The sequence below is a fragment of the Garra rufa genome, chromosome 2, assembly GCF_049309525.1.
Source record: "Garra rufa chromosome 2, GarRuf1.0, whole genome shotgun sequence".
NCBI classification, from domain to species: domain Eukaryota; kingdom Metazoa; phylum Chordata; class Actinopteri; order Cypriniformes; family Cyprinidae; genus Garra; species Garra rufa.
The window spans coordinates 19,627,342-19,653,642 of NC_133362.1; the positions used below are offsets into that span (position 1 = coordinate 19,627,342).

The 26,301-nt window shown below is 36.0% G+C and overlaps 2 protein-coding genes across 4 annotated transcripts in view; both read right to left on the minus strand.

The window, feature by feature from the left end:
• smap1 (small ArfGAP 1) overlaps positions 1–22,419 on the minus strand; it is a 148,426-nt gene extending 126,007 nt beyond the window's left edge. For all 3 annotated transcript variants that reach the window (XM_073833838.1, XM_073833837.1, XM_073833836.1), the window contains exon 1: positions 22,137–22,419. In XM_073833838.1, the coding sequence (XP_073689939.1) occupies positions 22,137–22,254 (118 nt within the window). In that variant the 5' untranslated portion in view covers positions 22,255–22,419. The remainder of the gene's footprint in view (positions 1–22,136) is intronic.
• Positions 22,420–24,020: 1,601 nt separating this feature from the next.
• Positions 24,021–25,519, minus strand: sdhaf4 (succinate dehydrogenase complex assembly factor 4). Its single transcript, XM_073833844.1, has 3 exons — positions 25,358–25,519; positions 25,045–25,176; positions 24,021–24,447 (listed from the first exon to the last, which is right to left on the minus strand). Exons 1-3 carry the CDS (start codon positions 25,434–25,436, stop codon positions 24,338–24,340), a joined length of 321 nt encoding a protein of 106 aa, XP_073689945.1. The 5' UTR covers positions 25,437–25,519; the 3' UTR covers positions 24,021–24,337.
• Positions 25,520–26,301: the final 782 nt, after the last annotated feature.

Here is a 26,301-nt window from a genome sequence, read left to right on the forward strand (position 1 = left end):
GAGATAGAAATCACGTTAAGGGCAACTAATCGGTAGTTGATCAAATCATGATCGACAATGGAAGTAAATGGACACCAAACTGGTTCCAAGTCTTCAAAGTATTTTCTTTTATGTTCCACAGAAGAAAAAAAAAGTGATACAGGTTTGGAATGATGTGAGGGTGAGTAAATTATGATGGAACTTACTTTTTCTCTGTGAACAATCCCTTGAAGATCTTGATTTGATCTACTCCCACTAATTAGGCCCAATCCCAATTCTATTTTCTACCCCTCCGCCTACCCCTCGCCCCTTCCCCTTGTCCCTTGAAACAAAGTGTAAAGGGGAAGGGCTAAAATATTTCCCCTAAGAAATGGGACACCACTACAACACTGTGATACGTCATCATACGTTGTCTCTAGTTCCTAATGTTACGTCAGAGGACATGCGCAGATGTTTATCACTCATTCCAAGATGTCAAAATGTTGTCATGTTGCAAAAAGTACAAATGTACGGTGTACGCACCGTTCATTCACATGTGGCCGTAAGCAAAACAAACAACGCATTATCACATGCGCGGCAAATTGCTAATCAGTGTAGTGGTGCCTGGAGAAGTATATATGTTCCATTTGTGAATTTCGTTTTGAACTTTCTATTTGAACGCATTCGTTTTCTGGATCCTTGGACTAAAATGTTTACAGGGGTTCACTGGTTTAAGAAATTTCTGATCGTAAAAATCAGCTTCTTTTTATTTGTAAGGTATCGTTTTTATTATTATGTACTGATTTAAATTACTGGTGCGGTGAGCGGGCGCATTAGGCGCAATCATTAAAGACATTTCAAAGCAAGCCGGCTCCACGGTCCTGACTGCATCATCACTGCCTTTATTGGGTGTTTTGAGCGAATATTTACATTTATTCACATGACTGGATGCGGTGGACTGCCATGATTTTGGCGAATGCAGGACACTACTGAATAATGCGCATCAGAGGGGATTTAAAAAGTGGAAATTGCCGTGCCACTGGTCTTTCATGTTTCTAACATGCAGTCAAGTGTATATGACATAAAAATATATTTTGTAATATCGTGCAATCAGTGCTATCTGCTAGCAAACTTTAGCGATTTTTTTGCAAACGTTTATTTACAAAACAACACCATAAACACAAACACAAGATTGAAGGTAATATAAATATAATGAAACATTGTCATGAAAATCCTTATTAAAGGCAAAAATTACTTATATTTACGAGTCTGCTTGCTCGAGTGAGCAGCCATGTTGGAAATTTCTCTTAACCCTTCGTTTGAAGTGAGGTCCTGAAAAATCTTCGTTTGGAGGGCTATCTGGCCCTTCCCCTTACCCCTACCCCTCCAACCAAAAGAGAAATGAGACACCCCTACCCCTTCACGTGAACGCGCCAAACGGAGGGGTAGGGCTAAGTGTAGGGCTAAGGGGTAGAATTGGGATTGAGCCTTAGTCAGCTTTCACATGCTTTCTATCTCACTTCATGTCACTCCTGGTGCCTTCTGATGCCTTTTGAAGAAATTACTGTCATTTGAAGAAATTTCATGCAGTTCATTTTTGGGATAAAATATTCCTTTGACAGGAGTGAAAACCATCAGTTACATGGCTGAAATTTGGCCAGTTTGACAGTACAGAGTAGACTTTGGTTAATAACTGTTAGAACTTCAAAAATGTACTGATGGTGATTTGTAAGTTTATATCATTTATATATTTATAATATATATTTATATTTTTATATATTTATTTTATATATTGATTTTGGGATTAATAAAACTTGTAATGTTTTTTAAAGAAGTGTCTTATGCTCACCAAGGCTGCATTTCTTTGGTAAAAAATACAAAAAAAAAAAAACTTTAATATTGTGAAATGTTATTGCAATATAAAATAATGGTTTCTATTTTAATATACTTGCAAGTGTCACATAATCCTTTAGAAATCATTCTACTATGCTGATTTATTATTAGAAATATCTATGTTGGCAACCGTTGTGCTGTCAAAAAAATTTTTGGAACCTCTTTTTTAGGATTCTTCGATGAATAAAAAGATAAAAAGAATAGCATTTATTTCAAAGATAAATCTTTTCTAACAATATAAGTCTTTGCTATCTCCCTTTTATCAATTTATTAAAAATAAAAAAAATTATCTGATCAAAACTTTTGAACAGAATATTGTTAGAAAAGATTTCTTTTTTAAATAAAGGCTGTTTCTGTCAATTTTTATTACATCAAAGAATCCTCAAAGGAGTAGGTTTCAAAAAGATTTTAGGCAGCACAACTATTTTCAACATTGATAATAAATCAGCATATTAGAATGATTTCTGAATGATTTGGCACTGAAGACTAGAGTAATGATCAGGGCTCGACATTAAGGCTTGTCCGCTTGTCCGGGACAAGTGGATTTTTTTGTAGGACAAGTGGAAGAGAAAATTGGTTGTCCGACTGGACAAGTTAAATTTCAAACAAAATAAAATGCCATGTTAATTAACGTTATATGCCGTTAACGACAGAGCAGAACGTGCAGCGCAAACACCGAGCGGAATATTGAACAGAGAGCGCAGCGCACCGACATACACACACACACACACACACACACACACACACACACACACACACGGAACGGAAAAGACCTGCTCGTGAAGTTACTGTACGTTCACACCGCCGCCGACTTGAGCTGCAAAGAAGCTCTGGCCGCCCCGTTAAGAACTCTTGTCAAAAAGTACGAGGAAGCTTGTTGACGCTTTGGCCGCTCTGACGTAGCAGCATTCTATGTTCGATCATGAGAGAGTGCGCGAGCGCGCACGGCTCTCTCTCTCTCTCTCTCTCTCTCTCTCGAAATTGCGATAAATTAATCTGTGCGACCTCAAATTATATTTGGAAGCATTTGTGCGAGTGAGAGAAATGAGTGTGGTGCGACTCGATTTCAAAACTGTCGCTAGCCTAACTACTGAATAGTAGTACAAGACTAAAAGTCTTGATTAACGTATAAGTTTAAGAGACGAAAAGACGATCGCGATAGGTTTGAATAAATCTTCAAAAAGGCAATGATGTCATTGAATAAATATGCATGCTGTACGTTTCAAAGACAAAACGCTGCAGGGATGTCTTCATATGAATGTATCTGAAGGGAACAGACTGTCCTCAGAAACATGTCGTTTGCATTGTCATTTCATGTCTGATAAAACGGCGTTAGTGCTGGTTTGTGTACAGCTGTTACTATGGAAACCGTAGTATTTCAGCGCTCCTAAAGCGCCCCCTCGTGACAAACAAATTAATTTTTATTTTCAATACATTTTTTCAGCTGTTTATGGTCAAATTATTGGAATTATCGATCCATGTGTAAGTGTGAAATAATTTAATTTGCCTTTTAAAAATCTAAACAATTAAGTAATGCTAATGTTATATATCTTATATAAATATAAGAAATTATATACTTGATTTATCCCTTTTAATGGTATAAAGGTTGAAATGCCATTGTATTAGATATTTTGTTTTTTGTGTCTGTGTCTGAATTATAAATCATGTAATTTTATGGCTTAATATTCTACCGTACATTGTCCAACCCCACTCATACTGTTCATTTAACTTGTGCAGCTCTTAAAAAAAGGGTCATAAATTGCCTTAAATTGATATTTTAAAATTTTGCAGCTACACTAAATGGTGAAATAAAATTCTTTCCTTGATATTTGTTTATATTTGTGTATTGAAAATATTTTTGATTGACATTTAGACTCCTATCTGATTTTCTATATTTTTTAAAAATGTCTTTTTTTTTATTTGGGCTAGTTAAATTAATTTTTGGGCTATCAAATTCTGATGAGTACCTGCCCGAAGGGCTACCAGAGATTTTGACATTTTGCGAGCCCTGAGCCGTCAATCATTCCCTGTCACTGAAACTGCGCTCCGCTTAACTTAGAACTAGACGTTTTTTTCTCTCTCTCTCTCTCTCTCTCTCAACCAAACCCTGTTCCGGCGTTGCACAAACTGCAATTAGGGGTGTGTGAAATGACGATTTTATTTTTATTGTGGACAATTAAAAGGTTTCCACAATATGCTTTTGAAGAAATATAGTATATTTCGTGCTACAGCGCACATTCTGTCAGATACAATTCTGCCGCCTCCGTGTCAATATACTATACAATGCGGCTCAGATAGCACATGTACGTCTGCAAGATGTCTGATAAAGATCTCTTGATCTGGAAAGCATCTGCTGTGTACAAACATCTGGCAGGCGTCTGTCAGATGTCAGTTAATCAGAATCGGCCATGAAGAATCAAGATCGGTGCATAACTAAAAAGAAATTGGGTGCTCCTAAATTTTTTGGGATGCTCCTAACTTTTTAAAGTTGGGAGCACCAGTGCTACCAAGTAAAAAAGTTAATTTCGAGCCCTGCCTTACACCAACAGCACCATATGAGTTCAAACGGGAACGAAAATTTGTAACCAAATGGAAAGATGAATTCGACTGGGTTATTTATGAAGACGGAGAAATGTTCTGTGGCGTCTGTCGGATAAATAGTTTTATTTTTTTTCACCAAGAGTCACCACTACCTCTGGTGATACACTGTGCACATCAGCGTGCAAAGTATTACTTTGTATTATACTATGAGTCTGGAGATCCTTCTACTGTTCCTTTCTACTTATACTTCTACGTTCCTTTCTACTGTTTCAACTGAATTGTATTAATATTGATAGTGTTTGGATGCTTTCAATGAATTCTGCATTAGCAAAACAAAAAAATAAATAAATGATATTATAAATCTTTACCCGGACAAGTGACTTTTGTGCATGGACAAGTGAAACATAAATTTACTTGTCCGAAGGACAAGTGCCTCAAAAAGTTAATGTCAAGCCCTGATGATGCTAAAAATTTAGCTTTGATCACATAAATAAATTAGATTTGAATGTAAATTAAAATAGAAAACATTATTTTACACAGTTATAATACTTTACTATTTTAATTTTTTTTAGTATTTTTGATTTTGATAAAAACCGCCTTGATGAGCATAAGAAAAAAATCTTACTGATCCCAAACGTTTGAACGGCAGTGTGTATAAAATAAATACAAATATATTACATTGCATTTATTCAATACACACACACACACACACACACACACGTTGGGTTTACATGTTTTATGGGGACATTCCATAGGCGTAATGGTTTTTATACTGTACAAACCGTACTTTCTATCGCCCTACACCTACCCTACACCTAAACCTAGCCCTCACAGGAGATTGTGCATACTTTTACTTCCTCAAAAAAACTCATTGTGCATGATTTATAAGCCTGTTTCCTCATGGGGACCTGAGAAATGTCCCCACAAGGTCAAAATCTACTGGTATTCCTATCCTTGTGGGGACATTTGGTCCCCATAACATGATGAATACCAGGTACACACACACACACACACACACACACACACACACACACACACACAACAATAGGTAACAATTTTTTTAAATCAACCATTTAATCAGTCTTCATTATCTCAAAATTGACAAATATTGGCCATAAAAATGACTGTAAATCCAAACCGATTTCATAGGGTGTGTTCACACTTTTAGCTCAGTTCATATGGTTTATTTGGTCCGGACCAAAAAAGAAAAAAGACACATTTGGTCCTGATCTGCTTAGCGTTCACACTTGCATTTTTGACAGCAAACCTAAAGATACCGAACCTGAAGGCATAGTGCCATATGGTAGGATTGAATGACGTATATTTTGTGACGGAACTCACCGAACACTCCAAACAAAAGGAAAAGGTGCGTTTAACTTAAAGCGGCCCTGCGGGTGTAGGACATCAACGTTCCCATTCACTGATCGGTCTGCTTAATGCTGCTTTAAGTCGAATACACCTAATGTCGTCTGCTAGACTAACTCACAAAGAGCTCATAAAAGGCGCTTTACCACCTTGTTGCTTCACGTTTGCCCTATGCTCATTTTGTTTTAGATACACCGCTTGCTCCCTTTGCGAAATCTTGTCATTACTTTCTGTTTTTGGTTCGTTTAGAAGTATTTAGTCCCTGCTGAATTCATATTTCATTCAAACCGCACCAGAGTTCGTTTTGAGGCGGACCGAGACCGCAAAAAAGATGGGTCTCGGTCCGCTTCCAAACAAACTCTGCTGCGGTTTGAATGAAATATGATCCACTTGTTTGGTGCGCACCAGGGTTCGGATGGCAGCGTTCACACTTACTCAAATGAACCGCACTAACAGAGCAATCGGAGCGGAGATCGTTTTAATCGAACCAACATGACAAGTGTGAAGACACAAAATCAAAATGGCAAGTAGTTGGTAAAACCCATGCAAACATCTTAAAATCTTACTTTAATTATTCCCACCAATTAGAGTGTTGGTGTACATCTAAAGAAGCCACAGTAGCTTCTATTTCCCCCATATTTCTCGGCTCTTGTCACAACAGGTTTCCGACAAAGCTGCAAAGCATTGTGGGGAGAAAGTGAGTCACACTGAGAACAGTAGGAGCCTTGCAGACCTGCTGTGCCACTCCACATGCACTTCTTTACTGCTCCTAGACTTGTCAAAGTGCCCCAGACAGCCACAGAAACACCACAATATCATTGCGCCACAGTCAGCAGAGTACAGCAGCCTATCATTATCCATGACTGACATAGTTAATTTACATAAAACAGCAGCTCACGGATTGTCGCCAAAAACAAGAGATGAAATAAAACGATCTTTGAGAAGCAGTAAAAGCTCTTTAATTTTTCAGACCTGAAACCAAAACAAAGCAGACACAGATACACAAAATTTGCCAAGACCTTCATCTTCACAGACACAAGCTCAAAACAGCAGACGTCATGTGACGACACACTCTACAAAGCCCCCCCCCCCCCCAAATAAATTAAGACTTCAATTAAAGATTAAAACCAGTCACAGAGATCCTGAGAGAACTAACTCCTTCATTAGAGGAAAAAAGAAGCCCTGTTCAAAGAAAAGCTCCGCTCTGCTGGTCTTCTGAGGCGCGAGAACACACACATACACACACGGCATCTCAAAACTGGCAGTGGAGTCCAACTGAGTGACAGTTGAGTTCGGCCTCACAGAGGGAAGACTAGTAGAGCATGAAATTAGAGCCCTCTATTCCAGCCTAGCAGGAGAAAGACGTCTGACAGAGACTGAGAGAAAAGGTGTGCGCGTATGCGTGTGCGTCCGCTATCTGTGACAGGTGAGGGAAGGAAAGGCAGAGCATTTGGGAAGGGAGTAAAGGTCTCAGCACAGTGGCTGTTCTGTCAGGTGGAAAGCAGAGGAACGACTGCAAGTGAACATGAGAAAAAGGCCAACTCGCTGTGACCTCTGTGAACAACCTTAATCGTACCCGCTGGTCTCATAATATGGTGTTAAAAGCAAGTTTGGGAGAATGTGACCTGTAGCCAAGAAGCCTGAGTCATTTAAGTTTAAACCGAACAGAAAGGAGAGATGAGCGGGTTCACTTCAGATTGAGTGGTGCTGTGCTGCCCCCTGTTGGTGAGAGGCAAAGAGACTGATATACAGTCAAACCAAAAATAATTCAGACACCAGATATCATTTTTGATACTAGTGGGTGCAGAACACTATAGTTCATTTGTGACCCTGGACCACAAAACCAGTCTTAAGTCGCTGGGGTATGTTTGTAGCACTAGCCAAAAATACATTGCATGGGTCAAAATTTTAGATTTTTCTTTTTTGCCAAAAATCATTAGGAAATTAAGTAAAGACCATGTTCCATGAAGATTTTTTGTAAAATTCCTACTATAAACATATCAAAATGTAATTTTTTATTTGCAATATGCATTGTTAAGAACCTAATTTGGACAACTTTAAAGGTGATTTTCTCAGTGTTTAGATTTTTTTGCACCCTCAGACTCCTGATTTTCAAATAGATGTATCTCGGTCAAATATTGTCCTATCCTAACAAACCATACATCAATAGAAAGCTTATTTATTGAGCTTTCATATGATGCATAAATCTCAGTTTTGGCTGGACTTTTTTTATTCTCGTCAACACTGAAAACAGCTGCATTAATACAATATTTTCAGGATTTTCTGATACACAGAAAGTTCAAAAGAACAACTGAAATATTATGCAACATTATAAATGTCTTTACTTTCACATTTGATCAATTTAATGAATCCTTGTTGAATAAAAGTATTAAGTACGAATTAATTATTTTATTTTCATAAAAGTATTAATAAAAATTAAAAAAAATATCCTAAATTATACCTAAATGACACTTCAAATGCAGCTTCTGCACCACCTCTGCAGTGCAAAATTAGATTGTTGATACTAAGGACAGAAATGAATGAGGGCTTGTGGCAAAAATTTGACCAAAATAAACAAAAATTCCCCATGAATTCAAAATGAAGGGGCCAAAAATGCCTCTGAACCATTAAACAACGTGAAATGTGAAAACGAATGAAAAGTATCAATTTGCAGAATTACATTTAGATTCGCTCACACTGCATCAGATTGCTTTTACACAACTTTTTGTGCATCGTTGAGCCTTATAACCAATCAAAAGTGTTTCTGTTGAACTTAGGAATGCATTGGCCAATCAGAGAAGCTTAGATTAGTCAGCGCTGAAAACACCAGAACTGTGTTGAGTGCACATGTTCGCGAATTCCCTCAACACAGTGCAGATACTATGTAAATAAAAGATTAATTTTGTAGCTTCAGTGATTATAACAGGAGTTTAACATTGCAGCCCTAGAAACTTCTGTTTTTTACATGTATAATTTAAATACAATTTAGTCTATTGTTATTGACAACAGTTTAAAATATTGATTAAAGTAATTGGGTAAATCTAAGTATTTGACATTAAAAAGAGCATAGTATGGTTTTTTTAATAAGATCATTATGAAAATTGTCCTCACAAATGTAAGAAAGTCCCTGGAAATCAAAACATTATGATGCATATATCTAATAAGGTTAGGCAGCATTGCCCTAATAAATGCCCCTGAAAATCATTTTAAGGTGGCAATTATAGGCCTTTAATAATTTTATCATTTCTGTGAACTAACCATCAGACAGAATTTGAAGGATATAAAAAGCTTCAGTCACTGCTGTAACTATTGTCTAATTATCGTTATCAACAAAATCCACCCTAAAAAATATTGAGATTTTCTGTCAATCACACAAATAACACACGGCTAACTTTTATGCTACTGGTTTATATACAACCACTGTTTATCTTTCATCTTAAAAAATATATATATATTGTGTACACTGTGTAGTTAGCTAGTATTTCATTTGGAACGCAGCCCTAAACTCTTCCACATGCTCTTTTGAGCTCTGTTCAAATTAATCACTGCCAGACACACAAAAGGCTAAATTCCCGTCTTTATTCAGCTGAGATTGTAGCAACAGGGTTTCATCCACAGAGCTCAGAGAACTAAGCCAAAACACACCACAATGAACATAAATCCAGTCAACAGTTTAACCACATACTTATGCTGTAGGACAAGCGAAGTAATGTCTCTCTTGCACCACCTGCTGACAAACTAAAGGAAAGCACATAAGCTTAAGCTTAGTTATATGGCCAGACCACTAAAAGACAATCGATTTGATGAGAGGAAAAGCAGACAGGCTTTAGTAAAAGCTTTTAATATATTCAACTATTCATAATTTAACACCAGGCTAGGCCGAGTAACTTAAAACTTCTGTATGAAGAGACTCTCTCAATGACATCAGCTTAGACTGAAAGTTTACCAAGACTGACTCACTTCCAGGCCATGAAGGACAGAATTGAATTGACCCTGACACATGTGGCCACCACCAAACGCTTCTCAGTTTCGGCAGTCACAGGCTCCACGTTGACATCCGGATGCAGCCCAATTTGATCCAGGCTTTGAGGGGAATGGAATCTGTCTGAAAAGCATTAGAAAGCAGCACAACAGCTGCTCTAACCGAAACCAGTCCAGCTGGTAGAGCCGTCCGTGAAACAGCAGGATAATATTTGGGCAAAATAAGGCACTCATATGTGCAAGTCCCTAAATTGGTTGTAACTTTTATTGAATTATTGTTTGAATGCCTTTTGATTAGAATTAAAACAATAAGACATTTGATATAAAGTCATATAAAGACAAAGTTCCTTTGCTAAATACACAGTCGTTCAAACGTTTGCAATGTTTTTAAATACGTTTTTCTGCTTATCAAGGCTGTGTTTAATTAATAATACAGAAAAAACAGTAATATTGTGAAATATTATTGCAATTTAAAACAGTGGTTTTCTATTTTAATATACATTAAAATAGAATTTATTCCTGTGATGAAATGCTGAATTTTCATCAGCCATTACTCCAGTTTTAAGTGTCAGATGATCCTTTAGAAATCATTTTAATATGCTGATTTAAAGGTCCCATATTGTCAAAATCGAAATTTCCTGGCTTTTTTCATGATAACTGAGGTCTAGGGGCTATGTAACTACCATATGAGTTTTAAAACAGTCAATCCACAGTAAACTGCACACAGCCTGCTTAAAGTAGCTGTTCATTTTCACGAGCCGCTGTGACTTCCGTACAGATGTGACGTCCGATCTACTCAGTCACTGCCTTCAGTCACCACCCCAGCACCAATCACGTCCCACCCTCCTTTTGTCAAACCCAGACAACATCGGGTCCATTTCATTTCTAAGCAACAACAACACGAAAACAAGTCGAGAAAACCCTGTTCAGTCGATAGATGTCGAAACTACATCATTGCACAGGCTTCAGAACAACGTGAATATAAGAGACCAGAGGCACGTCAACTTCAGCCTCTTTCACACAGCCATTCCGGTAAATACACGGATAATGTGTCCCATGATTTGTTCCGGAGTTGTTTAATTTGGTTCATTCACAGTTGTTTTCCAGAATCTGTGCGTGCTTTACACACAACCCATAAAGACATGTGACGTTTGGATGTGAGATGTAATGCGACGCAAACTCTGAAATATCCTGTTGAGTATCAGCAGGCTAGGCTCTCTCTATGGCTCTGGGCTCGGCTGAAGCATACATGACCGTAGTTACCTGTGGTTGGCCTGGCTGTGCGTCACTCAGAAAACAACAGGCCAATCAGAAGAGAGGCTCATGAATATTAATTAGATGGGCCAAAATCGACCTGTTTTTGACAGAGCTCCTAAAAAAGGAGCTGTAAAAATATATTGAGATGGATTTTGGCACTTATACCGCAAATATATATTGTTAAGGACATCAACAACTAAAATAAACCTCCAGAAATGTGTACAATATGGGACCTTTAATGTTGGAAACATGTTTGTTTTATTCGCAACCTGTGACACTTTTTTAAAGATTCTTGGATAAATAACATGTTAAGAAGAACAGCGTTTATTTAAAATATAAATCTTTTCTAACAATATCAACTACTGTTCAAAGTTTGGGGTCAGTAAACTTTCTGTTTTCTTAGTTTGAAAAAAAATAATACTGTCATTCAGCAAGTATGTGTTAAATTGATAAGTGATAGTAAATACTAATATTGTTACAAAGACTTCTATTTTTAATAAATGTTGTTCTTGTTCTTTCAAACTTTCGAACCAAATTGTACACATTAGCAAATAAGACAAAACACTTCACATACAAACATTTGAAAGGTAAGTTTAATAAATATTATGTCTAATTTGATCATGAATTCAGCTACCAATATTTTCCCAATATTTTAATCCATTTGCTGGAATTCCACATATTTCCTTTAATAATCAGCTTTAAAACAACTGTAATTTTGCTCACATTCCAGGCCCTAAACCCTGGAGAACAAGTCAGAAAGACACACTTGCTTTCGTCAGCCTGTAATTACTAAAGCCATAATTCATAAGGGAATGACATCATCTATTTTTGCGAAGGTTAACATGTTTAGACAAAGCCTGAGCAAAACACGATTCCTCAGCGTGTTTGTCAGAAGCAGAGAATCCAGTCCAAAGGAAAGGAAGCTGCTGCTATTGCAGGCATTTCTAGAATTCACCCACAGAGATAGTGATCATGCACATCATTCCTGACACACAGAGGAAACAAAGAGTATTGTTTCATATAGCAGGGGAAATCCCTCTGATGGACACTACAGTGAGGTCAAATATTGCCTGGAATGAAGGGTTACTATCAGGGTCAGAAATTAATGAGGGCTTATGGCAAAAATGCCACCAAAATGAACAAAAATGGTCGATAAATTCAAACCAAAGGGGCAAAAAATGCCCCTGCACAATTAAACAATGTTTTACGGTTGCTGCAATTAAAATGAAATGTGAAAATGAATGAAAAGCTTCAATTTGTGGAATTAAATTTAGATTCGCTCACACTGCATCGGATTGCTCGTATGCGCTGTTTTGTGAAGCGTTGAACCTTATAACCAATCAAATGCGCTTTCTGAACTTAAGAATGCATTGGCCAATCAGAGGCATTTAAGATTAGTCAGCACTGAAAACACCGGAGCTGTTAAGTGCTCGCAAATTCCCTCATCATAAACAGTGCAGATACCACATAAAAGATTTGTTTAATAGCTTTAGTGATATAATGTGAGTTTTTGCATACGTTTGCATAAGTAAACATGTTTGTCTGTAAAGCCAGAATGTGACGTGCCCAAAACAAAACCGATATTAATCTATATGGATCTATATCTGGATATTAGTAATTATTAGAATTATAAAGAGCAATAATATACAATAATATTGCAGCCCTATGATCTTACAATTTTTACATATATAATTTAAATACAATTTTAAACAGTCTATTGTTATTGACAACCATTTAAAATATTGATTAAATTGATTGGGTAAATTTAAGTATTTGACAGTAAAGATACACTACCTGTCAAAAGTTTTTGAACAGTAAGCCTGCATTTATTTTATTCAAAGTACAGCAAAAACAGTAAAATTTTGAAACGCTTCTACTTAAAATAAGTATTTGAATACATTTTCAAATGTAATTGATTTTCTGTGATTTCAAATCTGAATTTTCATTACTCCAGTCACATGATTTTTCAGAAATCATTCTAATATTCTGATTTGCTGCTCAAAAAACATTTATTATTATTGTTATTATTATTATTATTGTTGAAAAAAGCCAAGTAGATTTTTTTCAGGATTCTTTGATGAATAGAAAGTTCAGAAGAACCGCATTTATCTGAAATAGAAATATCTTGTAACATAATAAATGTCTTTATCACACTTTTGATCAATTTAAAGCATCGTTGCTAAATGAATTTCTATAATTTCTGTCCCAAAAAGAAAAAAAATACTCACAAGCTTTTGAATGGTATAGTGTGTAATGTTACAAACACTTTTTATTTCAGATAAATTAATAAAAAGTAATAAATACAATATTTGGATCTTCTATTTATCAAAGAATCCTCAAAAATGTACTCAACTGTTTTAAATATTGATAATAATATTAATAAAATTATTTCTTGAAAAGCAAATCAGCACATTACAATGATTTCTGAAGGATCATGTGACACTGTAGACTGGAGTAATGATGCTGAAAATGTAGCTTTGATCAAAGGAATAATTTACATTTTAAAATATATTCAAATAGAAAATATTTCAAAATTTCACAGTTTTTTTCTGTATTTTAGATCAAATAAATGCAGGCTTGGTGAGCAGAAGAGAATTCTTTAAAAACATCTTACTGTTCAAAACCTTTTGACTGGTAGTGTATGTTTTCTATAATAATAAGGTGATTATTATAAATCCCTCACAAAATGTAAAATACCCCTAAAGAAATCCATTCCTGGAAGCAAATGTTGGCCCTTAATAGAAAAGTTCATTTTTGACCTACTGCAATACACTGACATTAAAGGTATCAGTCAATTAAAAACTAATCGGAAATACTGATTTGATGGTAGGAAAATCCTAGCCAGCTATGAAACTATGAAAACTATGTCAAGTCCTGGCATGAATTAGTTTACTTTTTACACAAATTAATCACATTAATATGACAGCCCTAATATTTTTACTCTCCGGCCTTTCAAACGTATGCTCTCTGCAAATCATAACAACTTCAGGAGGACAATATGACCAAAACACACAAAGATGCTGACACAGGTTTTCAACAGTTCTTATCTCTGTGAACGACAGCGTGAAAGACAGCACACAGGAGGAAGTACCAGAGCACATTTCCTGTCTGTCCTTGTGGCATGTGCGTGAGCAAGAGGAAGTAAAGGATGCAGAGCCTATCAAATAGATGCCTCTCTCAACACTCTCCAGTTGCCAGACACAATGCAAAACCAATACAGCGCACACACACACCTCTATCAGCACTTAAAGCAGGAAGGACACACACACACACACACACACACACACTATAGTACTCTCTGCTGTCTTCTGTCTTGAGACCTGCAGTTATGATTGGATCATTACTCATTACTAGAAGCGCCCAGAAGTATTCCCAGAATCTGTGCCCACAGAGTTTTACAAAAAGCTCACGTGAGCAGACTCACTGCTCGCTGGTTAATGGCTGTAGCTAAGTAGATATAATGACATACATTGCTTTCCACTGGCTATGGCAATCTGTGAGTTTTTTTTGTATCTGACCACAAAATCTGGCTGATAATGAATGCTGAACACTATTAACAGTACAGTTGATCGCTAATTGTGAGGTAGCTAAAACATGACACTGATCTGGACACCTACTAATCACACCACCCACTACATCAGCTTAACTACTTGTGTTAGACAAAATGACTGGTGTCTGCCTTTTACCCAGGATGCACAGCCAACATAGGCTCACTGGAAATATGTGCCGCTATATACATATCTGCAAAACTGAAAAAACATACTTGGACATTTTTCTTGCACGATGCTCCAGTAAAGCCACCAGTATCGTGAAAGATCCCACCCATCCTTCCCACAGTCTCTTCCAGCTCTTGCCATCAGGAAGACGGTACCGGAGCATTAGAGCCCGCTCTGCTAGACTACTCAACAGCTTTTTCCCCCAAGCTGTGAGAGCCCTCAATTCAAATCACCTCACCCCCCTCTGAAACCTTTTCCACAACCCACAACACTTTTGGGTAAGTTTAGGGTAGGGTTTGGTATAGGGGATATTTCCAACACGATAGAGCATTTACACTAAACGGATATTTGAATTCTGAACATCCGCAATACGTACCCCAATGTATTGAATGTGTGTTTTAGCACCACTATCTGGACATTTCACTTGGAAACTGCTGCGAAACAATACGTAATTATGGTGTTGCAGAAATGTATATAGAGGCACGTATTTCCAGTGAGCCTGGGTTGTGCACAGCTGAGCAAGATTTACTGTAGACAGCAGGGTTAGTAGGTTTTTACTAGGGATGCACCGAAATGAAAATTCTTGGCCGAAACCGAAAAAGAGGAAAGCAAGGCAGAAAACCGAAACACCAAAAGAATTATGCCAATTATTAGTACCATTGCATTTATGGCTATGACTGTGTACTAATCTTACTAAAATCAAGGCATTGTAATTGCATAAATTAATATTAAAGTTTCAAAGAATAAATCAATTATATTAATTTAAACAATTATTATCAATCAAGTATTATATTACTTAAATAACATATACATATATTTTACTGCCTTTGTTTAAATTGTTTAATTTTTTTATAGCACATTATCTTGTGGATCCATCAGTTCACATTTACAGCTCTACGCGTTTCTCTTCCAGCAGGAGGCGCTGTCAGAATGCTTGTCCACAAAGCAGCGCAGCAAATGACTTTGAAACGTGCAAAGCATATTTATTCAATGGATAGTCTTTTAAAGTTTCATCACAATTCTTGTCTTTCAGTCCCCACATTTAAGACCACCTGAAATCATAGTTAAGACTTTCTTAACCCTAATTACACTGCAGTCATCAATGAAAATTAAGAGCTTTATTTCAAGAACCGACTTTCAAAAACAAACCTTACACAAAATACATTTCTTTTTTTTTTTTTCCACCATGTTTGGGGCACAAGAAAAATATTAGGGGACTAAATTAATATCAGCATATGAAGTATAATCGTCTCTTATTGTCTCAGAGAATGCACGTCAGATGCTGAAAGCACTGTCAGTTTTTACTTTCACTTTAACATATTGCGCAGTTTTCACGTTGCTTGTGTGATATCCATTGGCTCACCTCCATGGTTTAAAACATAAATATTTATAAAAATACAGTATATAGAAAAGACATATCTTTAAAATATTGCGATGAAACACGAGTGTAAAGATATTGTTTTTCACTCACTGAAAGCTACATGTCTGCGCGCAATGCGCCGATCTCTGCTCTCATCACTGGCTGCACGCACGACTGCAGACACACCCCCTCTTGAAATTTCGGCATTGCTAGCTTTGCAAATCGCTATCCGTGGGTCTTTCTCAGATATACTGAAAAACGTCCACACCGCAGACGTGTTGCTTCAGATAAGCACGTGCAGGCCCGGTTTCTGTTTGCGTCAACATACTGTTTCGGCCGTGTTGTTTCGGTGATAAAAGTCTTTCGGCCGAAAACCGAAAATGCACTTTTGGGCCATTTTCGGCCGAAAATTACGGTGGCCAAATATTCGGCACATCCCAAGTTTTTACAATAAAACCCACCCAATTTCTACTGAAAACTAGCCCAATTGCGTTTTAGAAGGGGTCCCCCAGTAAAAATAGTGTTTCAGGAGGTAAAATACAAATTTTTTTTCTGGTAAAATTTGGGGTTAAATATCACGATATCGGGGTCACTTCAGCCCGCAGACTAGGGCTAGGCGGTATGACCAAAATTTTATTTCACGGTAACGATATCTTTCACAATATAGTTTTTTATATAGGTAGTTATTCCAGAAAATGTACAAAAGGGCTTTATATAATAAATAAGCTTGAATATTTAAGAAAAGAAAAGGACTTGATCTTATTTGATTATTTTGTATTTTATTTTTAACCTTATAAATACCAAATCAAATCAAATAAATAAACAATGAAAAATAAAACAAACATAAAACTTCTCAGAACAATTACAAATTGTGTGCAAGGAATACAAGCTGGTCTACCATCTCAGGTTTCAGTGATGATCTGTGGCATGTGACAATATTGCAACAACCTCCCAGCATATCCTTCAGTCTTGCATTCAACGGTTTAACTAGTCTCAGCCTCACGCGTGCTGCACATGAGTTGGCCACGTCCACTTATTTACATTTCGCGGTATACACGGAATTAAAAAAATTCTTTTACGGTACACATTTCATTCCGCGGTAAACGATATATACCGTCATACCGCCCAGCCCTACTGCAGACATGAAAAACAACCCGCAGCAACTGTGTTAAAGTTGGACCTGGCAACACTGGTAGAGAAAGAGAAAAAAGGATTTGACTGGCAAAAGTGGTTAAAACTAACAGTATATATGTATGAATTTATTATTAAATAATAATAATAGAAATAATAAAAGTAATAAAACAGTGTTGTTACTGGTAACTAAAATGACAATAATATCCTTTTAAATGGAATAAAACTAAAATTATTAATTAATATAAATCTTAGATCATTTTTATATTGCCTTGTTGAATAACTTAAATAAGTTTGGGTGTAAGTATTAACATTATTAATTAAAATAAAAAAAACCTGAATAACAAACATTTAACTAATAAAAATAACAAAAATATACAAAATTGCTGACACTAAAATTTAAATGAAAACTGAAAAAAAAAAAACTTAAATGTACAATATATATATAAATATTCTAAATGTGTATAAATAAAGGCATCCCTATTATATATTGTTAATCTTGGGTTAAAAATTGTTATTCTTGGGTTAACTTGGGTTCTGCTCATAGTTTATCATTAGTTAGTTTTTAATCAGACTGCCTCAAATGTTTAGGACCGAAATATTTCCATTTCATAGTATAAAAAGTAGTATAGATTTTATTAATAAAATAAGTATAAACAGAAAATACTAAAAATAAATGATTAAATGTTCATCAAAACTGACGCTAGAATAACACATCAACACAATCTCATTTAAAAAAAAAATAAAAAATAATGCAGGTTCTATTTGACCCTATAAATCACCCCGTAGTTCATGCTTGGGTAATTACTAATTGTCATTCTACAAATTAAAAAAAAATAATAATAACTTCAAACAAACTGAGAAGCCAATAAGGTTTACAAAGCATGACCTCACTGACAACAGCCCTCATCCCACAGCACTAAAGTAGGTGACCTGCAGATAAAATATAGTCTGTTCTTATCGCCAGACAACAGGCATGTCACAATCTGTGTGTGTAACTCACAAGTGCCCTGAGCTCCAAAGACAGAAATATCTAATGCTCTGCAGCTGGAGCAAACCATTTTCACTCAGTGCAAATAAGCAAACACAGGTATCCAAAAAACACAGACACTGGAAGTGTGTGTCTAACACAAAAACTGCACACACAATACAAACATGACCTTAAACATAGGCTGGTTTCATTCTCCAGTGGTGTTCTGCATGTCAGTGACAGCTGGCATAGTGGCATCAGGCAGTGAGAGAGCAGCGGCCTACTAAGTAAATAAAAGCCTCTGGATACACTGTGCTCAGCCATGTCTGACCGATCCCTACTATTCTGTCACATCTAATCACATCCATCGGATAGAACCAGCAGCTCCTGTGGTGCCACACTTGCCCCATCTACTGTACTCCATATATTTCTTCTTTACTATAGTACATGGCAGAAAACAAGTTCGTGCCATGGCAGTCTCTCAATGCTACAGCCAAGTGGAGTCAGAATTTCACAGATGGCACAAACATATTGGAAAAAGACAAAGCTATCCCTTGTTATTTCATCATTTGTTGTCAAGTGGTTTTCATTGTCCATTCAAAATATCTTCTTGTGTGTTTCACAGAAGACCAAAAGTTAGGTTTGAAATAAAATGGTACAGTTGAAGTCAAAAGTTTACATTAGCATTTACAGATTCTGCAAGGTCTATTATTTTACCAAGAGGCATCATACAAAATGCTTGTTATTTTTTATGTAGTAGTAGTACTGATCTAAATAAGATTTCACATTAAAGACCTCTGGAGCATCAGTGAGCATTTGAACCTTCTGTAATAGTTGCATACGACTCCCTCAGTTGTCCTCAGTTTGTCCTCAGATGAAACTCAAAATCATAAACTCATTGTTGGAAAGGGTTGAAATACACAAAAATGCTGAAAACCAAAAGAATATGTGGGACCTGAAGGATTTTTCTGAAGAACAGCAGGCAGTTTAACTGTTCAGGACAAAAAAAAACACAGCTGTGGATTATTCATGTAACAACACAGTATTATTAATCAAGTGTATCAATAATTAAGTGTATGTAAACTTTTGAACAGGGTCATCTTGTGGATTAAATTTAAACATCTTTTTTGGTGAAATATCTTATTCAGGTCAGTACTAAATAAAAATAAACATGCATTTTGTATGATCTCTCTTATCTTGGTAAAATAATTAACATTTTGCAGATTCTGCAAGGTATATGTAAAATTTTTACCAGAATAGCGTTGTCAGTCCTGTGTGAGAGTGATTAATATGGTTGCATTCACACACTGGTTATTTACAGGAGTGACAACCACATTCAGTTAAAACCGAACTCACACCCACAAATTTTCAGGACCTACAATCGTATTTTCGGCGAAGTCTTACTGTGTGAACAGAACAGGACTGAGCAACTTTCTGTCACGTCACACAGTGTGAGAGAGGCTCTCTGCCCTACACATGAAAAGTGTGTCTAGCACGTTTCCATGCATAGTTCCGTTAACTTACTGCTCTAGACAGTTTTGTGGTCTGAGCACGACTAAAACGCTCTACTCAATAGATAAAGCTCAGTCAGTTCATTAAAATTTGATGAACAAAATTGTGCCTCAGTTTAACTTTTGTCATGTCAAGTGTGATGTGACTTTTGGATGTCACCATCTTTGAGATGTACTTTGGACATAGGCAATGGTTACAGGTAATAGTCACAAACAATATAGAGAATTGACTTCAAGACAAGCATTCGTTAAAAACATATTCATTTTTATTTTTTTTTAAAGAAAATGACTGATCATTTCGCTATATAAGACCCTTATTCCTTGGCTGGGATCGTTTAGAGCCCTTTGAAGCTGCACTGAAACTGCAGTTTGGACGTTCAAACCATTGGGAACCCTAGAAGTCCACTATTAGGAAAAAAATCTGGAATGTTTTCCTCAAAAAAAACTTTATTTCTTTGCTGAATCAGCACACATTAACACCTAGAAAGTGTATTAAATTAATAGTTCACCAAAAATTATACTTGTATCAGTCTTCTGTGGAAAATAAAAGATGTTTTTTGAGAAATTACTCAAGGTCTTTCCCAATTTGTGTGCATATGCACTATTCTGAGTGTGAGTAATGCATTCACACTAAAAAATTCAAAAAGATAAACACCTGGATGATGTACTTAATAATATAACTCATAAACTAGATACAGTATATTGTGCATAGTCATTAGGAACATACAATGGAAGTCAAAGGTCACCAACACTCTTGATCCAACATTCTTCAAAAAACAACAATATGAGGGAGACTAAAGCATGGCAGACTTTTCATTTCATGGCAGACTTTTCAAACAAGTTTTTAGATTTCATGTTGACTTTAGCATTCTCTTCAGGCTGTCATTCATAAGCTAATCAAGCTACAAACTCCTCCCATCAGCACTGGCATTATGTAAGAGAGAGAAAGAAACACAGTGGCAGAAAGAGGCCAGGCAATATGAGCAGTGAGGTGTGGCTGCACTTAAGACACCGGAGAACTCAGAGTGGATGAAACTGGTCTGCTTAAGACGAAAGCTGAGAGGGGAGCTTGAAAAGGTACTGGCCTGCGACATCACCGCAAAGCCCAAGACTGCCTTAACATTCCCACATGCTCTCTGAAGGACTTTGATGGGAAGACAGAAGAGGAATTATAACAGCATTTAAAACAAACATCTGTGTTGTAACAGGCCACCTATGAGCTTGCATCAGGATTTGTTGGTAAGATCGAAGCTGGAGAATTTAGCAAAGTCACAGCCACTTAATGCAAAAATGGATATGCAACTGAGAGGAAATGAGAATGCTTTTTGCTCTCAGAGTTTAGCTCAAATACGACAGCACAAAACTACACCAAAGTGACAGTGTAGGACCTGCTCGCAACTTTCTGACAATGTTTACAACAGCAACATATTAAAGTTGCAATAAAACAGTAGTAGCGGAAAGTCTTTTCTTCTGTATTGTGGAGTACATCTGAATGGAACTAATTAGTGAAACAAAACAAAAAATAGGGTGTCACTTGGTTTTATGCATGAGTTGTTGATTAACTGGAATATCGGGTTATGATTCTAATTAAACATTATTAGGTCAAAACATTTTCAAATAATAAAACATGCGCAAATTAATCGTTCACAATAAGATCTATAACATGGTGAATTTTCCATTTTGTCTTTAAAATCTGACCATCATTTTAGTCTTCATCAACATTCCTTACAAACTAATTCTCATGTTATGACAAAACATATCCTTCCCTGTGAGCACCAAAACATTATACTGATATACTTATGAGCATTTCGAGTGAACACCTCCCCCAAAACAAAACAGAGAGACCTTCCACTTGAGCAGCTATTACAGTTACAGTCACCTGAAGAAAAACTAGACTGCTTTCACTTGCTTACTGGTAGAGTATCACTTCTAGCTGCATAGTCCCTGTGGACACATAACAGGATATTATATACACTGTTCTAGGATGAACCATTATAAAACAGGTGGATATGTGGAACAAAGCATCATTAAAGCAGGTACACATTTATAGGTTAATCTCTCCTGAATAACATCTTACACAATGAAACACCACTGTGACAGTATCAGACCTGCTGATCACTTCAACTCCAGACCGGTTTTCCATTCATGCATTAATAATGGTTTTGGTCAAGGACACATGGCTGAATAGTGATTCGCCGGATATCAAAACGCACTGAGCTGTCAACCTAAACAGGGTCTGAGAATCATTCATTTAAAACGTGATTAAATACGCTGTCTAAATAGGTTTTGACACCCATTTACGTTACGGCGTTCCTCCCGGGTGACTCAGGACCGTGAGCCATAAGAAACCTGAACACCCCTAGTGTGAAACGAGACTCCTTGCCGCGTACAGGTGACCAAAACATCAAACGCGAGTTTTTAAGAGTAGCTGAGGAGATTTTACATCATCTCACCTTTGGCTTCGCAGTCGGCGCAGTATTTGTTATCATCCTCTCTCAGCATTTTGGACAGAATGGCCTGATGCTGCTCGTTCAGTTTCTGAGCCTTTTCCCTCTCCGATCGCGTCGTCATCTCGGCCCGTTTTCTGTCAGCGTTTCTGAATAAAATCACCTGTTTGCCCCCGATTCACTCTGTTCAATTGTATCGTTATGAATGGAAGACCATCCCCTGTGAAATGAAACTATGGTGGGCTTACGGCAACAGAGCGGCGGCTGGGTTGAGACAGAGCGGCGGAATATGGCCGATTGGAGGAACTAACCGGAAGCGGAAACGGAGACGAGGAAGATACGGTAAGCCGATTAAAATAGAATTAAAAATAGTTTGATTTGAGAACTGGAAGAAGGTTTAATCAAATTTAAGTGGTATGTTATTTTTATTTAGATTTAAAAGTCAGACTTATGCTGTGTGGAATACAAATATAAGAGGGAACTGTGACTTTTGCGTCATTGCTGACGTAGGTATGTGTTGGTAGGCTATGGGCTGGGCAGCCGGTTTGACGCGAAATATGGATTAATAGAGTAGTTCGTTTGGCGAAAGCTATATTATAAATTGGATGACATTGTATAAAGTATAATGTCTCAATTTTAAACCGTGACAATGAACTTTAAACACATTTCAAACATGTAGGTGTTAGCCACTTTTTTAAATAAACATCAAATTTATGTAAACAATATGTACCAAATAATTTATTTAAGTATGTTTCGCTCGCCAAGCCTGCATTTATTTGATCCATAATACAGACAAAGCAGTAAAAATGTAAAATATTTTTACTATTTAAAATAACTCTCTATTTGAATATATTTTAAAATGTGATTAATTCCTGTGATCAAAGCTAAATTTTCAGCATCATTACACCAGTCTTCAGTGTCACATGATCCTTCAAAAAACATTCTAATATGCCTTTTCTAATATGTTTTTTTAAAAAACATTTGTTATTATTATTGCTATCAATATTTAAAACAATTGAGTACATTTTGTCAGGGTTCTTTGGTGAATAGAAAGATCCAAAGATCAGCATTTATCTGATATAAAAAGATTTTGCAACATTATACACTATACCATTCAAAAGCTTGGAGTCAGTCAAATATTTTAAGCAACAATGATTTTAAATAATCAAAAGTGATTATAAAGACATTTAGAATGTTCCAAAAGATTTCTATTTCAGATAAATGCTGTTCTTTTGAACTTTCTATTCATCAAATCTGACAAAATTCAAATCAGAATATTAGAATGATTTCTAAAGGATCATGTGACTAATGATGACTAATGATGCAAAAAACTTCAGCTTTCAAATCACAGGTATAAATCACATTTTAAAATATATTCAAATAGAAAGTTATTTTAAATAGTAAAAATATTTCACAATTTTACTGTTTTTGCTGTACTCTTGATCAAATAAATGCAGGCTTGGTGAGCAGAAGAGAAGTCCAAATTCTTTTGTCAGAATAATGACACTGTGCAAATATATATCTTATTTATTACATGTGCCTTCAAGCTTTATCATACTCTGCTAGATTTACAAATTACCAATGTTTGTTCAGTTACGTGGCCTTTGCAGTTATTATAGTAAAACCATGATAAATGTTCATTTAAATGCTGATCAGGCCATTTCCCAGCCTTGCTGTTTTGCCCTGATAATGCATTTAACCTCTCCTTAAATGCTGATATGGTGCTGCTTATCTGTAACAATCCATGTGCAGATACATACGCTAACTTTTGCAGTAACAACTGTTTTTTCCCCACAAAATAAAACGGATTAATTTACATAATAACAATCACAAACACATGTCCTTGTGACAAAACTGCTATGAATGTTTGAAATCTGACCAAAAAAAACATTACGCTGAATATGTTTATTCTTTGAAGAGATCATTCAGGTCTTGCAGACATTGTGTTACCCACTTTCAAAGAGAATAAGAACATTAGATTGCCAATGGTGGATTCTTTTCAAAATGTCCATTAATGGCAGAACAGAACCGTTCAAGTAGTTCAAACTACTTTTACACAAACTCTTCATACTACATAGTAGGCCCATACAATCAGGACAGACATGTACATTTCCCGTCCAGAAATTCTCATTTTATATCTGTATACAGAATTATTATTCACATTTCAAAAGTTAAAATAAACACATTTGGATATTTAACAGGGCAAACTAAAAATCAATACAACGTCCCTTTCTCTCCCAGTCACCATATCGTGTAGGTTCAGGACCTCTGGGACCACCTTTCTCCTTAGTTTCCGGATTCACATCATCTGGAAATCCTGTTAAAGGAGAAATTAAACATTATTCCATTTTATGTCATATTAATTGTATACACTTAAAATAGCCTATATTTAATTAATCATTTATTAAGAAAGCTATATTTCATGTGTATATCCTTTTGATAGATACCCTTTACCCTTTTATGTCATTTGGACCACAAAACCAGTCATAAAGGTCAATTTTTTTAAATTATGATTTAATAAGATTTCTATTGGTGTATGGTTTGTTAGGATAGGACAATATTATACTGAGTTACATCTATTTGAAAATCTGGAATTCGAGGGTACAAAAAAAATTTATATTAAGAAAAATCGCCTTTCCAAATTAAGTTCTTAATGCAAATTACTAATCTAAATTTTAGTTTTGATATATTTACGGTAGGAAGTTTACAAAATATCTTCGTGGAACATGATTTTTAATTAATATCTTAATGAGTTTAGTATAAAAGAAAAATCGATCATGTTGACCTATACAATGTATTTTTGGCTATTGCTACAAATATACCAGTGCTACTTAAGACTGGTTTTGTGGTCCAGGGTCACATTAATTGTACAATAACAACATGGCTGTATAACAAAAATGGCGTGTGTTCTTACGTTCCAAAACATCTTTCGATTTTGGCTCTGTTTCATCCATGTCAAAGCGTCCTTGGGGCGTTTTCGCTTTCTTTAACGGTTCTTTATCTTTGGTCACACCACCAGATGCATATCCTGCTGTCCTATGACATGCTGCAGATGAAATCAGCGAGACACTTTAACAAGTCTATCGCAAATTGACATACCTTTCCTATAACTCAAACACGATTCTCAGTTCAGGAAATATGCATATTAATATTCCATAGTACAAATCAATGCATGTTGTGCAAGCATGTCAAAGAACAGTTCAAATCCAATCAAAGATAGCACTCACCAGTATAAGTCGACTCTAAAAACAATCCTCTCTTTACAAAACCCGCAGCTGTAGTTGAGCAAACACGTAAAAGAGACATTTTGTGTGGACGCTGTAATAGTCTGTTGTGAACTTTTCTCCTGTCGCGGCAGAAAATTACACAACTGAAGGATGTCTTGGCGATTGAAAATGACGATACAACAAGCGTCATCATTCAGGGACACAAAATAGTCTACATTCGGGAGGGACGCGGTGGCGCTAAAGAAGTGCAGACACGAATGTTAAGTATATTTAGGCTACATGTATCTGCTTTGCATGCATTTTTGTCAATGAATGAACCGACAAAGAACACTATGGAAATCAGTTACAAAATTCAACAGAGTAATACTTCGATTCCTGTGAGACATACGAGGTAAAAAAAAAAAATCATTTTACAGAACTATGCCAATACTATAAAAATAATTTAAAAAAAAACATGTTATACTAGGCTTAAACTGCATAAACACAACTATAAATGGACATTTTATGAATTATTAATGAAATAAAGTAAATTTATTTGATAGAATGTGACGAGATTTTTCTTAATTCAAAAAGGAAACACAAACTCTTCATCATGCCATACTTTGAATCAGATCTGCAACATCGTTTTGATAGACATCAATTATACTACGTGTTCGCAAAAAATAATAAAACTAATCACTAGTCGAATGTCTTGTCTATTTATTTGCATATTATGAATATATGTCAGACACAAATTTGTGAAATACAATATGAAAATAAAAACGTGAGTCTAAACGCATCTTAATGTAAACAAAAAAAGCAACAATATGGAAATGCGCAGAGTGCACTTTAGTATTCGGTTGTAGTAGCCTAAATTTCCAAAATATGTAACAATATTATAGAGTTAGTTAGCATAGCTTTTTGTAGAAATATATCTTATATTTAGCTTTATTTTACGTAGGCTA

Excerpts from the sequence above, each read along its gene's own strand:
- sdhaf4 (XM_073833844.1), bottom strand. The coding sequence starts at position 25,436 with ATGTCTCTTTTACGTGTTTGCTCAACTACAGCTGCGGGTTTTGTAAAG. Across the intron at positions 25,177-25,357 it reads TTTAGAGTCGACTTATACTG|CATGTCATAGGACAGCAGGA; the intron begins GTGAGTGCTATC and ends TTTCATCTGCAG. Across the intron at positions 24,448-25,044 it reads ATCGAAAGATGTTTTGGAAC|GATTTCCAGATGATGTGAAT; the intron begins GTAAGAACACAC and ends CTCCTTTAACAG.